The following is a 14388-nucleotide window of genomic DNA, read 5'->3' on the forward strand; positions in this document are numbered from 1 at the left end:
TGACTCTAGTTCTGAAATAGGTGTAGAATTAAAATTTGAGGGCGATTTTATGTAGTTCAAAGTTATTTTAACATCATGATTTTTAAATTTTTGCTACAGTATTTTCAATGCATTATAATGCTGTTCTATTGCAGAATAGCAATGGTTATTTAGACACTAACATGAAAATAACAAGGCTTTTCATTGTTTCAGCTCAGAAAGCTACCAAATGTTCTTTCTCAATTTAATGTCTCTATTGAGATATAATTCACATACCATAAATTTCATTTAAAATATATAGTTTAATGGTTTTGGGGATAGTTGTTTACCCATCACCAGAGTATAAGTTTTGAAAATTTTCATTAACCTAAAAAGAAACTCCATACTCATTAGCTGTAACACCCCATACTCTCATGTTTCTTTCACCACTGCGCACCCCACAACCCTAGACTAACTTATTAATCAACTTTCAGTATCTCAAGATTTGCCTGTTCTGGACAGTTCATATAAATAGTTACTTTGTGAATGTCTTCTTCATTTAGCATACATAATATTTTTAAGGGCCATCCATGTTACAGCACATGTCAGTAATTGATTTCTTTTTATTGCCAAATAATATTCTCTACTGTTTCCATGCCATATTTTGTTCACCTATTTCTTGTCCAGTTGATGGGCATGTGTGTTGGTTCCACATTTTGGAATAACGAATAATGCTATGTTGAACATTGGTATACAAGGGTGGACATATTTTCACTTCTCTTGGGTGTATACTTAGGAGTGGAATTCCTGAATCATATAGCAACTCTGATTACCTTTGTAAGGAATTTCCATACTCTTTTCCCAAATGCTGTGCTATCACCAGAAATTTATGAGTTATGATTTCTCTACATTCTGGTCAATACTTGTTGTTTACTGTCTCCCAGTTACAGAGTGGATAAATAAAAGGAATCAAGCAGGTCAACTTTTTTCATTTTTTACTATTAGATATTACGTTGAATAACATAAGTTGGAAGGACAAAGAAAAGAAAAAGAAGATGAGGGTAAAAAAATCAGATGAGTTATATTGAGTTCATTTATGGAAAAAACTGTACTTGGAAAACAATAAAAATGTATTAAAAATTGTCAATATCGAAGCAGGACTCATTAAGAAGGGAGGATTTTGGCAAAGCCTTTTAGACATAAAAGTAGTAATATAAATCAGACACAATATAGGAATGTACACAAAATAATCAGAGAAAAACCTGTAGGTCTTTTTGGCTAAAGAACAAAATATAGAGGAGGGACAATCAGGGAATTTTGGAAATTGGGAGGGACAATTTTTTATTCTCTAAATACAATATGAAATAAGTTATTCATTAATCTGTGTTTAAATTTTAAGAAATGTTGAAAAATCTTAGATTAATGGCTCAAACATACATGTATATAATTTAGTTGTCTGTAAATGGTCAAAAAGTGATCTAGGAATTATGCTGATCTCTCACTCATCTGATATATCCCAAATTTATTAAGAAGTCTGATAAAAAATACTCTTTACAAAAAAAAAGGAATTAATATTGCCCTAGCTGATGTGGCTGAACTGCAAACCAAAGGGTCACTGGTTTGATTCCCTGTCAGGGCACATGCCTAGGTTGCTGGCTAGGTCCACAGATGGGGTCATGTGAGAGGCAATCACACATTGATGTTTCTCTCCCTCTCTCTCCCTCCCTTCCCCTCTGTCTAAAAATAAATAAAATAAACCAGTAAAAAAAAAGAAATTAATATATACAGTTTATAAACTAGCATTATCTCATATCTTAGATAAATTTTCTGACACTATACAGTTATTTTAGAACGTGTTCTATAACTTTCATGGTAATATAAGCCTTTTGTTTAGGCATTTTATTTCTGAGAAATAAGGTCTCTAATAAAAAACAATTTAACATCTAATAGAGGCTTTAATTTTTTTTTTACTCTGGATTCGATGAAACATAGAGTGTTTTTATAGCATAAAAGGGAAAAAATATTTTTGAATTTTTAACTGAAGTTCCTAACCAAGCTAAATAGTTCATAGGATTTATAAATATTTTAGAGTATGCAGTTTACTGTATAGATACAAATATGAATTTAAGATCCACAACAGACTGTATCTTCTCCTTGTAAAACTTCTTGCCTTTGCACAAGAAAAACTCGAATAAGCCTTTTCTTTTCTGTTGTGAAAACCACATGATATATGCTGGACTTCCGGCCAAGATGGAGGCGTAGGTGGAAACACTATGCCTCCTCGCACAACCAAGTTTAAAGACAACAAAGTTTTAGTAACAAAAACACAACCAAAACACAGAAAATTGAACTGTACAGAAGTCTGACAACACAACAATGAACAGTTCAGCCAGACCGGTAAGAGGGGTGGAGTCAGTGGCTGGTGGAGCAGAGCCTGGCAGGAAAAAGCAGCCTGACTGACCCAGAAGCTCAGGCAGCAGTTGGCGGATCCCAGGTGTGGGGTGGCGGTGGGCAGACCCAGTGGGTATGCAAGGTGCTGGCTGACCACGGCCACACATTCACGAGCAGATAAACCAGGCAAAGGAGCGAGCAATGAGACAGACCACACAGGCTAGGGCCCCGGTGTCGGGAGTTAAAGCCTGAAAGCACCAATTGGAGAAACTTTCAGGGTCGAGGTGCCGGGAGAAGCTCTCAGGCTCATGGAGAGTTTTTTGGAGAGACCCACAGGGTCCTGGAGCAGAGCCTGGCAGGAAAGGGGCAATGGCATTTGTTCCAAGCTCTCTTGGATTTCCGTCCCCTCTGGTCCTCTCTGCAAGCAAACCGGGCCCTCCTGGTGCCAGATCCTGGGTGCACAGGCCCTCACACCCAGGAACTGGCACCAGGAGGGCCCGGTTTGCTTGCAGAGAGGACCAGAGGGGACGGAAATCCAAGAGAGCTTGGAACAAATGCCATTGCCCCTCTCTGACCCCACCCCCACATACAGCATCACAACCGAGCCACTGGATCGCCCCACCCTGGTGAACACCTAAGGATCCGCCCCTCATAGGTAATTGATGCAACCTGACCAAAACATTGTGGATCAAGTAGAAAAAGAGCTCAAAGCTCCAGAGCCAATACTTTTAATTGACCAAGAAATAGCCAACCCATCAGATGCACAGTTCAAAATACTGGTGATCAGGATGCTCACAGAACTGGTTGATTTTAGTCACAAATTAGAGGAACAAATGATGGCTAAACTAATTGAAATGAAGGGAAATGCACGGGAACCCAATAGTGATGGAAAGGAAACTGGGACTCTAATCATTGGAGTGGACCAGAAGGAAGAAAAAAATGACCAGCCAGAAAGGAATGAAGAAATGAGAATTCAAAAAAATGAGGAGAGGCTTAGGAACCTCCAGGACATCTTTAGACGTTCCAACATCCGAATTATAGAACACTTATTTGAACAAATAAAGGAGAACTTCCCCAGTCTGGCAAAGGCAGTAGACTTCCAGGAAGCCCAGGAAGCTCAGAGAGTCCCAAGGAAGTTGGACCCGAGAAGGAACACACCAAGGAACATCATAATTACATTAGCCAAGATTAAAATGAAGGAGAGAATCCTAGAAGCAGCAAGAGATAAGGGGACCGTCACCTACAAAGGAGTTCCCAATCAGACTGTCAGCTGATTTCTCAAAAGAGACCTTGCAGGCAAGAAGGGGCTGGAAAGAAGTATTCCAGGTCATGAAATCTAAAGACCTACATCCAAGATTGCTCTATCCAGCAAAGTTTTTGTTTAGAATGGAAGGGCAGATAAAAGTGCTTCTCAGATAAGGTCAAATTCAAGGAGTTCATCATCACCAAGCCCTTATTATATGAAATGTTAAAGGGACTTATCTAAGAAAAAGGAGATGAAAAATACGAACAGTGAAAGGACAGCAAACTCACAGTTATTAACAACCACGCCTAAAACAAAAGCAAACTAAGAGGACAGCTAGATCAGGAGTAGAGCCATAGAAATGGAGATCACATGGAGGGTTAGCAACAGGGGAGTGGGAGGAGGAGAAGGGGGGAGAAGGTACAGAGAGTAAGTAGCATAAATGGTAGGTAGAAAATAGATGGGGGGAGGGCAAGAATAGTATGGGAAATGTAGAATCTAAAGAACTTGTGACACATAGATATAAACTAAAGAGGGGGAAATGGTGGGGGAGGGGTGTGCAGGTTGGAGGGGAATGAAGGGGGGAATGGGACAACTGTAATGGCATAATCAAAATATATTTTAAAAATGATGAGTTCTCTTAAACTCTTCAAGTGTATACTGTAGTATCGTGAACTGTAAGTACAGTTGTAGAGCACAGTTCTAGAACTTTCTGATCTTGAATGACTAAAGCTTTATACCCATTGAATAGCAACACCCTATTTCCTCTACTCTCAACTTTCTATGAGTGACTACTTTCAATACCTCATTAAGTGGGATTATGCCATATCTGTCTTTATGTGACTGGCTTATTTCACTTAGCATAATGTCCTGAAAGTTCATCAGAAGTGTGGCATATGACAAAGCTTCCATCTTTTAAAAATTTTTAACTCCTGGATAATGTTCTGTTGTGTATATGTGTATACATGCACATACACACTACATTTTGTTCATTCACAGATGTTTAGATAATAGTTGGTTTTAATCAAGGCTGATTTCCTTCTTAATGAATATACCTATACATTCTGATTTGACACTGATGGATGTGTGTATGATTCAGCCATATCAAGGCCTTTGAATATCACTGGAAATAAGAAATGCTTTAACACTTTTACAGAGATTTCAGCAAAAGATGTTTATTACATATATGTAATAGTAGAAAATCAGAAGCAATCTTAATGTTCAATAGTTGAGGAATGGTAAATCTTAGGTCATATTATTAGAGGCAGTATGCTTAATGGTTTTAGAATGTGAATTCTGAAGACAGACTGAGTTTGAATTCTGAGTTCATCACTTACTAGCTATGACTTGGGGCAAGGTACTTTACCTTTGCTTCAGTTTCCTCATTTATATTGAGTTGGCCAAAAAGTCCATATGTTTTCTCCATAAAATAAAAGATGTGTTTTTCATTTTCACAGTAATTTTATTGATTTTGATATTTTGAGTTTGTTGGCTATCTCCCATGTGATACAATATTGATTGTTCTCAATTAATGTCTCTATCGCTATCAGCTTTAACTGGTCTACCTAGCCGTGAAGCGTTGTCCAGTGAGAAACTTCCATCACGGAGCTTCACAAACCACTTTTGACACATTCGGTCACAGCATTTTCTCCTTATACTGCACAAATCTTTTTTTGCATTTTAATTGTGTTTTTACCTTTCATGAAATAATAAAACATAATATACCAAAAGTATTGCATATTTTCTTATATCTTCAGTATTAAAATGGCTACACGAAAATTTACCATTTTGATTCTTTTTAAAAATACACATTGATGTGACAGTTGTCACAATGCAGTCTAACAAAATTATTTTGAATCAAATTAAAGACAACTAGGTGCCACTAGAGCCATCTTAGAGAAAAAAGCAAATGAACTTTTGGTGATGATAGGGTTGATGTGAAGAAAGAATGAGTGATGTGTTAGCACAGAGAACAATGTCTTACATATAGTGAGTTTTTCCTATGATTAATATTGTATATTCAGTTGAAATGTAACCCTACCGACAGGAATGTTTACTACAGCGATTTTCAACCTTTTTCATCTCAGGGTACACGTAAACTAAAATTCTGTGGCACACCAAAAAAATATTTTTTTGCCTATTTGACAAAAAAGTAGGTATAATTTTGACTCTTTTTATGGGATGGCTATTGTTGTGTTGGAGGTTGTCATTTTTTTTTTAAATGTGACACTCTAAGAAGAAAGATGTGAGTGCTCCGACTAAATAGTCAGGTATTGTATGCTTCAAAATTCTTGTGGCACACCAGTTGAAAATAACTACTTTACCAGATTCAGTGAGTAAATGTCACTCTTGCATTTTTTTGTTTCTTGTGGGGGGATATTGTGGGTGCATAGTGCATCAGATAACAAAGTATCTACTTTATGTGGATTCCTTGGGGGATAGAGCATTGTCTTAGATCTTGTAATTGGGAAAAGCTGTTTTGCTTCATAGTCATTGGTCTGATTTACTTAGAACCTCCAGTAGCTTCTTTCTTTCTCCTTTTACTCTGTTTGGAATCGTGCCAAATTTGTGTGACTAAAGGGTAATGGAAAATATGCAATAAAGGTTAAATAAAATAAAAAGAAAAAAATAAATGCAATTAGGAATGATAGGAAGAAGAAGGGGAACAAGCCAATTCAAGTCCCAAGATGCCACTAAAGCTCTAAAAGCTGAGGGATCAAAGGTAGCAGGTACATATGGAGTTAGGTTTAATAATAAACCTGTGGAGTCGGGGTTGTGAGTAGAGAATTGGTTTAAAGTTTATGTAAAAGGCAATTAGAATCTCAGGCATCTCTTTTATACTGTGCAGCCAATTGAACACCCCTCGCCACCCCAAAGAATGGTGGTATATTTTCTGGTGAAGTAGAACCAGTGATTTCTGATTTCTTAAGAAATCAAGCAACTGTGGATCCAGTTAGTGTATTGAAAACAGGACTATATGATAATCTCCAGCTGATCAGTGCGATCCCCTGTTTTCTTCTGCTGTTTGGCGTCTGATATGTTGGCAGCTGGTATTACAGTTTTTCCATGAAGGTGGTTATTGAAATTGATCAGTGTAATAGAAGAGACTTACTGAAACTGATAATTAGGACCTGCCAGTGAGATACTTAGGCTTCTGTCTTATAATGGAAGAGTAAAGCCAGCTGTTCGACAAGTTTCCTTCATATACACAGAACATCCAGTTGCTTTTGTAGTGCCTCACTCTTAACTGTGAACACTTAAGGAAAGCCTTTAATATGAAAATTGGAGAACAAAGGTGTAAAAAAAAGGAACTCAGAGAAAATGGCCGATTTTCAAAACTAATTAATCTTTGACAGTTCTGAAAAAAATAATGTGTTTGTGAAACAAATAGGATGTTATTTGAAAAGATTTATAATCAGATATCAAAAAAGAGCTAATAGAAGTGAAAAAGTATGCTACAAATAATTTCTATGTAAAACTTGAAAGATAAGATTGAAGGATTCTCTCAGAAAAGGGAAAAGAGAAAGGAGGACTGAAAAGCTAGAAAAAGTCAAAATCGGTCCAGGAGAGCCAATATCTGACTAGGAGTTTCAGAAAGAAAGAAAGAAAGAATAGATCAAATGGTATTGAAAAATTATTAACGTAGTAATAAAATTATCTGGAATATATTTACAGACTGTATTTCCAAGGATTTTTTTTCGGGGGGGAGGGGCTGGATTGAAAGGATTCTCTCTCAAGTGCACTATAAGATTAATGTGGGGTGGGGAGATCCATAGAGTCTGTCATCATGAACACGAAAAAGAAACAATTCAAAAGTATTGACAGGTTAGCATTCCAGTAGAGTCAAGTCTCAGGCCCTTCACAGTGCATAATTGCTTTAATTTTTATTTTCCTTAAGACCAAGGATGTCCATTATCTTTTTATGCCATTCATGTATCTTTTGATAGTGTCTATTAAAATAATATCCACACTTTTTTTCTTGGTTATGGTTGAGATTTGAGTATTATTTGTATATTCTGGACACAAGTCCTTCATCAAATATATGACTTAGAAATATTTTCTCCCAGTCTGTGGGCTTGTCTTTAAATTCTCTAGCAATGTCTTTCAAAGAGCAAATTTTTAATTTTGGGACATTTGATTCATCAGTTCTTTCTTTTATGGATTGCACTCTATTTGACTTTTAAAGCCATACACATGTATTGCTGTGATCCAATACAATTTTAAAACCTAAAACATGAGTTCTTACTTTAGAGGCAGAGTTTATAAAAGTTCAAAACAAAATTTTTATTTCTTAAATTTACTATAGCAGCTCCTCGGATAATATTATTTCCTTCAATATTGTTTTGATAAAATGTTGGTGAGATGCCGTAGGCACTTAACTGTTCATATCTGTTTGCCTCTGATAAAATTGGCTTCCTACTTCAGTTTCCTAAAAGTTGCAGAACCTGTGGATAATATTAAGGACTTACTCCTGTATATTCTTTTTTGTGTTGTTATGTCTTTGCCTTTTATTTAATCCCCCAATATTAAGCATATTATAAATGCTGAGCTGAAAAGTGTGTATTTTGTTGTTGTGGTAGGTTTGTGTTTGCTTTTACTAATTTGGAAACACCAGCTCTTGTATTCAGTATTTATACAGGTCCTTAAAAAGTGTGCTGGATTAGGCAGAGTGTAGTAGACCTATTAAACCATATGCCATATTAAAGTGTTGGTAAAAAATAGTCTGAATTGTGTTCTTAATATGGACTAGTAGAATGAATCAGGGAGGAAGAAAACTGTAAATTTTAGATTATTATTTGTTACCATGCATTCTTAGTGTTGATAAAGACATTTGAGATCATCTAGTTGAGCTCCCACATTTCCCCCCCTACTTCCAAAGAAGCTGAAGCCAAAAGGTTTCATTGACTTGGCTATAAGTTCAGGCAACTACTTAATGGAAAAGCAAAGACTTTCATTTTGAGAATTTGTGTTTAGCTGAAATTCCCACTGTTCTGTTGCTGCCTCTGTTGTTTAACATTTAAACAGCTATTTGATAAACTGTTTTGTACATATAGGAGGAATTCGGATTATAGTTTAAATGCCTCAAAAGTAGATAAAAATAAATGATCACTATTACTTATTAAATGAGTGGTTTTGAAAGACTCAAAAGTATTTCTTTAGTATGTTAAGGATCCCATTTTTCTAGGTAAGAAAATTTGGGAAATAGATTGGAAGTTTCTAAAACTGGTTTACCATAACTTTACATCAGGGTAGCCTGATACATTAAACTTTGGTTTTAGTCCTCAAACATTTGGACCAAGCTATAAGAGATTGTAGAATTGTAAGAAATGCATAGTTTAAGTTGCTTTATGGTAGGTTTATTTGGAGAAATAGTAGCACATTTAAGTGTCTAATACTATAGGATTTTATTTTGGTGCAGTATTCATTTAAAATATTTTGGACAGTAACCTTTGGAGAAATCAATAGAGAACAGTCAGTTTAATTGTGGAACATTAATTGTAGAACTGTAAATAATCTTATAGAATTCTTTTCTTGGGTAGAATATTTAGGCAATACATTATAAATAGGTTGTCATTTGAATCTCTATACTACCAGAAACAAATATTAGAAATAACCACTGGAATGTTTGGTTTCATCTTTTTCCTTTCTTATAGGCCTGGTGATGTTCTTGAGACATTCAATTTCTTAGAAAATGCTGATGACAGTGATGAAGAAGAGGAAAATGACATGATTGAAGGCATTCCAGAAGGAAAAGACAAACATAGGATGAATAAACACAAAGTAGGAACTTGATTTTCTATTATTATTAGCTAAAATATGTACACACATATTTATTTATTTATTTATCTTAAAAATTTTTATTTATCTTTAGAGGGGAAAGGAAGGAGAGAGGGAGAGAAATATCGATGTGTGGTTGCCTCTCATGTGTCCCCTGCTGGGAACTGACCTGCAACCCAGGCATGTGCCCTGACTGAGAATCGAACTGTGATCCTCTGGCTCTCAGGCCTGTGCTCAATCCACTGAGCTACGCCAGCCAGGGCATACACACATATTTAAAATAGGAATTTTTGAGATATCTTAAGTTAAATTGGGAATGGTGGTTAAATATTTTATTATGTCATTTGAAAGTTTTATGTAACACTTCTTATTGAAGTAGAAATTATTACTTGCTGTATTAGTCAGTAAATGACAAGAAAGGGTTCGGTATTATAGGGTTAGTCCAGTGATTTGAAACATTTTTTTTTTTAAAAGCAACTCCCTATCCTCTCCTACTACAATTAAGAATCACTCCTGTAGTCCTTTTCTTTATGTACAGTAAATAGGTGATATATTAACTGAAGCTTCAGGAGGGACCCTACCACCCTGGGTAAAGGAGTAAAATATGGATATAAATGTATATGTTCCACATTCTCATTCTTTGGTAAGAATCAATAATTTACTTTTGTTCGTAACCTAGGAAACAGGTTTATCTATTTTAGTGGTGTTGTGGGTTACCTATGGGAGCAAAAGACTTTTGGGGTGATCTGTTTGTGAATTATCATAGTAGTGTACAGTATTTCAAGTAGGTTTTAAAAAAGTAGATAGGTTCAGTTGTAGTTATTTGGGATGTTACAGTGATTTGGGGAAAACACGGGTGGTCCTCAAAAGCTTCTAGTTTATAAAAGCTGTTTTTAACCTTTTTGCCCCATTTCATATTTTAAATATTTTTATTATATTCTGTTCACCTTGCTATTACAGTTGTCCCAAATTTCCCCCCTTTGCTTCCCTTCACCTGCTACTCCCTTTCCCTCCAGCAATCTCTTCCATTAGTTCATGTCCATAGGTTGTGCATGTAAGTTCTTTGGCTTCTCTACTTCCTATGCTATGTTCTTAAATTCCCCCTATTTTGTACCTACCAATTATGCTTAATCCCTGCTTCATTTCCCCATTCTCCTGCTTCCCCCTCTCAGCTGATAACCATCCAAATGATTCTGTTCTTGTTCTGGTTGTTTGCTTAGTTTGGGTTTTTTTGTTCTTTAGGGATTTTTTTGTTGTTGTTGTTTTTAAAGAATCCGTTGTTGCCGGGGGTGAATTTGTTGCCTTTTTAATGTTCGTGGTTTTGATCTTCTTTTTCTTAAATAAGTCCCTTTTACATATCATGTAATAATGGGCTGATGGTAATGAATTCCTTTAGCTTTACCTTGGCTAGGAAGCACTTCATCTGCCCTTCCATTCTAAATGATAGCTTTGCTGGATAGAGCAGTGTTGGTTGTAGGTGCTTGCCTTTTATGACTTCAAATACTTCTTTCCAGCCCCTTCTTGCCTGCAAGGTTTCTTTTGATAAATCAGCTGATAGTCTAAATGGGAACTCCTTTGCAGGCAACTCTCTGCCTTTTTTCTTGCTGATTTTAAGATTTTCTCTTTAACTTTTGCCATTTTAATTAGGTTGTGTCTTGGTGTGGTCCTCTCTGGGTCCAGCTTGTTTGGGACTCTGTGCTTCTTCGATTTGTATGTGTATTTCCTTCCCCGAATTAGGGAAGTTTTATTTCATTGTTATTTCAAATAAGTTTTCAACTTCTTGCTCTTCCTCTTCTCTTTCTGGCACACTATGATTCAGGCGTTGGCACATTTTGAAGATGTCCCAGAGGTTCCTAAGCCTATCCTCTTTTTTTTTTAATTCTTGTGTCTTTCTGTTTGGTTCAAATGTTTCTCTCTTCCTTATGTTCCAAATTGTTGGTTTGAATCCCAGCTCCTTTCCTTCTCTGTTGGTTTCCTGTGGATTATTTCACTTAGTGTAACCTTCATTTCTTCCTTTATTTTTTTTGACGTACTCAATGGGTTTTCTGAGCATCCTGATAAACCAGTGTTTGAACTCTGCATCTGATATGTTGGTTATCTCCACTTCATGTAGTTTTCTGGGGTTTTGTTCTGTTTTTTCATTTGGGCCATATTTCTTTTTCTCCTCAATTTAGCAGCCTCCTTGTGTTTGTTTCTGTGTATTAGGTAGAGCTGCTTTTACTTCCTGTCTTAGTAGTGTGGCCTATGTTGAAAAGGCACCAGTAAATTGTGTGGGGCAGAGCCTTAGGTAATTGCCAGGACAGGACACCTGCTTCACGTTTTGTGACTGTGTGGGGAGGTCTCAGAGAGGGGTCAGTGCTAACACCTGGCTTCTGGCAGTTTGCCCAGTGCTTTCCTCATTTCCAGTCACTTCACCTCCTTCCCATGTGACTGGTACCCTTTCAGCTCCTGCCCCAGTGGTGAATCATGGAGTGGGTGCAGTTGCATACATTGAGACCATGCTGTCCCTTTAAGCTGCAAAAATCTGGCAGTTTCTTGTGCCACCTGAACCACCAGTGGTTTTATCGCCAAAGGTAATGGGGATTTATAGTCGCAATGCTGAAACCCTGGGCTATGCAGCCTGGAGCACGGATCACTGGCTCTGAAGTTATCCTTCCCATCTGTTCCTTTGCCACCACCTTCCACCTTTCCTTACCACACTGTGTCTCTGCCCTTCTCCACAACTCTGCCCCTCCTGTCTGGATGAATGTGTCTTTAAATCCTTGGTTGTTCAACTTCATACAGCTCAATTTTCTGGGTAGTTCTGAAGGTTCTCGGTGTTATTAATTTTGAGATCTGGTTGTAATTCTTCTTTGTGGTTACGGGAGGAGGCAAAGCATTTCTACCAACGCCTTTATTTTGACCAGGAGTTCCATATTTCATGTTCGTAACATTCAGTATGTATAACATGGGTGAATAGACATTTTATTTTTGTCCTTTTTTTTTTGTTCTGGAAGGTAAAGCCCTGTTACAATTACTACAGCTATTGACTTACATTAGTTAATAATATCCATATTAGCTGTGTCATATCTGTAAGGTAATGGACTACATATGCAGTTCTGAGTACGTGAGGGCAATTCATGTCATATCTGTAAGGTAATGGACTACATATGCAGTTCTGAGTACGTGAGGGCAATTCAGCATAACATATCACTGTAAGTGAGTGAATGGATCTTTAAAAGAGTAACTGAATATATTATAAGTAATGAGTTAAGTTGTTCTTGGTCATTGCATTTTAATCATTTTTACTACCACATTATTTGCATCACACTTACAATGGTCTTCACATGGCACTGTTGAAAACCACTTAGGTAGAGTATAATTTGGGATTGGTGAACTATGTAGAAAATCTAAACTTCTGCACCTAAGTTGATTTAAAAACAGGAGTGCAAATGTAAAGATAATTGTGTGAAAACATAGAGAACTCCTTTAAAATTTAGGGTAAAAGTAATTCTTGGCTTATGTTTTGTTTACAGATAGGTAATGAAGGTTTAGCTGCTGACCTGACTGATGATCCTGACACCGAGGAAGCACTGAAAGAATTTGATTTTTTAGTGACTGCGGAAGATGGTGAAGGAGCTGGAGAAGCAAGGAGTTCAGGGGATGGCACAGAATGGGGTAAGATGATAAAGAATTATGGGGATAGGAGAAATTCTAGCCCTTCAAGATATTCTATTAAATATTCTATGTGTAATGTGTGTATTTGAATGTAAGTTGGCAGTTTAACTTAGGGGAAGTGGTACTGAATAATTTGCACCAATTTATTTAAATGGATTGACTAAACTATTCCATATATGGCTTTTGGTGGATTTTTATTTTTTAAATTTGTCTTGATTTAAAGTTGAAACATTTAGTCAATTTAGAAATTTAGTTTCTTTTCTCCTAGCAGATTAAAAAACAAGCATGTGTGTACAGTTTTTAAAATCCCTATTATTTAATTTGCTAATGAATCTAGGTTTCAAGAAGATGTAACTTTTTCAGTGAGCCCATATATTGGTATCAGACTTATTGGTAGCAAGTATAAAGCTACTAACCTTGAATTATAGTTCTATATTGAATATGATTTAGTGAAGGTATTAAACTTTATTATATAAGTAGTACTAATAATAATCCAGCTATAACTAAAAGGCGAAAAACCCAGTTCTAATAGGGTTAAAAACTCCATTAGAAAGTAAAATAAAGGTGTAAAAAATATTTTAAGACTGAGGTCCGCTATGTTGTTCCTGTTAAATGTGTTCATTCAGTTATCTTTTAATGTTAGCATGTTACCTGAGAGGTAGAACTCAGTTGTGTTTACAGAGCTTTATTAGAAAAGGTTATAAGTACCTTAACATATTTCACATGAAAATGAAACTTGCTTAGTTACTAGAAAGTAATGATCACTGAATTTTTAAACATTACTTGGTGGCAGGAAATACACTTTGATTTTTAAAATGACTCATTTATTTATTGAAACTGAAAAATATTGCTAATAGCAGGGGAGACAAAACCTAAGTATAGGTTTATTGATTATCCTGGTGCAAATTGAGTACTTAAAAGATCTGAGTTTTGTCACCAGCTTTCTCATTATTTATAATCCTCAAGTATTGTTTTCAGACCTTCACTTCTCTCCTAAGTGGAAAGAGAAGAGATACATTAAAAATATGAAGAAACTCCACTATTACCTTCTAAATTTGAATATACATTTTTGATTTACTTGAAAATGGCTATATTATAGAAGTTTACTCTTAAGAAATAGTTTATGTTAGGAGAAACAGTAAAAGTATCCTTTAGCTTTTTTGTGCAACCCATTCAGTATTGCAAAAATTTTTAAGTTTTTCCAATAATTCCTAAACTATTGTTTATGTTTTCTTGTATATTTCATAATTATATAAGTGTATATAGTTATTTTTTAATTTATGGAGGTTTAGAACTCACAATTTTATATGAAGAATTAAAAGTCACCTATGATGCTATGTAGAGAGAACCATGGTTAATAT

At 35.9% G+C, this 14388-nt stretch overlaps 1 protein-coding gene across 2 annotated transcripts in view; it reads left to right on the forward strand.

Annotated features, from left to right (window-relative positions):
* Nucleotides 1-14388, forward strand: part of STRN3 (striatin 3) — a 116827-nt gene that overhangs the window by 55576 nt on the left and 46863 nt on the right. For both annotated transcript variants that reach the window (XM_037037603.1, XM_037037604.1), the window contains exons 6-7: nucleotides 9247-9373; nucleotides 12886-13027. In XM_037037603.1, the coding sequence (XP_036893498.1) occupies nucleotides 9247-9373; nucleotides 12886-13027 (269 nt within the window). The remainder of the gene's footprint in view (nucleotides 1-9246; nucleotides 9374-12885; nucleotides 13028-14388) is intronic.

The sequence above is a fragment of the Sturnira hondurensis genome, unplaced genomic scaffold, assembly GCF_014824575.4.
Source record: "Sturnira hondurensis isolate 20B ecotype Veracruz unplaced genomic scaffold, ASM1482457v3 Scaffold0023357, whole genome shotgun sequence".
Taxonomy (NCBI): Eukaryota; Metazoa; Chordata; class Mammalia; order Chiroptera; family Phyllostomidae; genus Sturnira; species Sturnira hondurensis.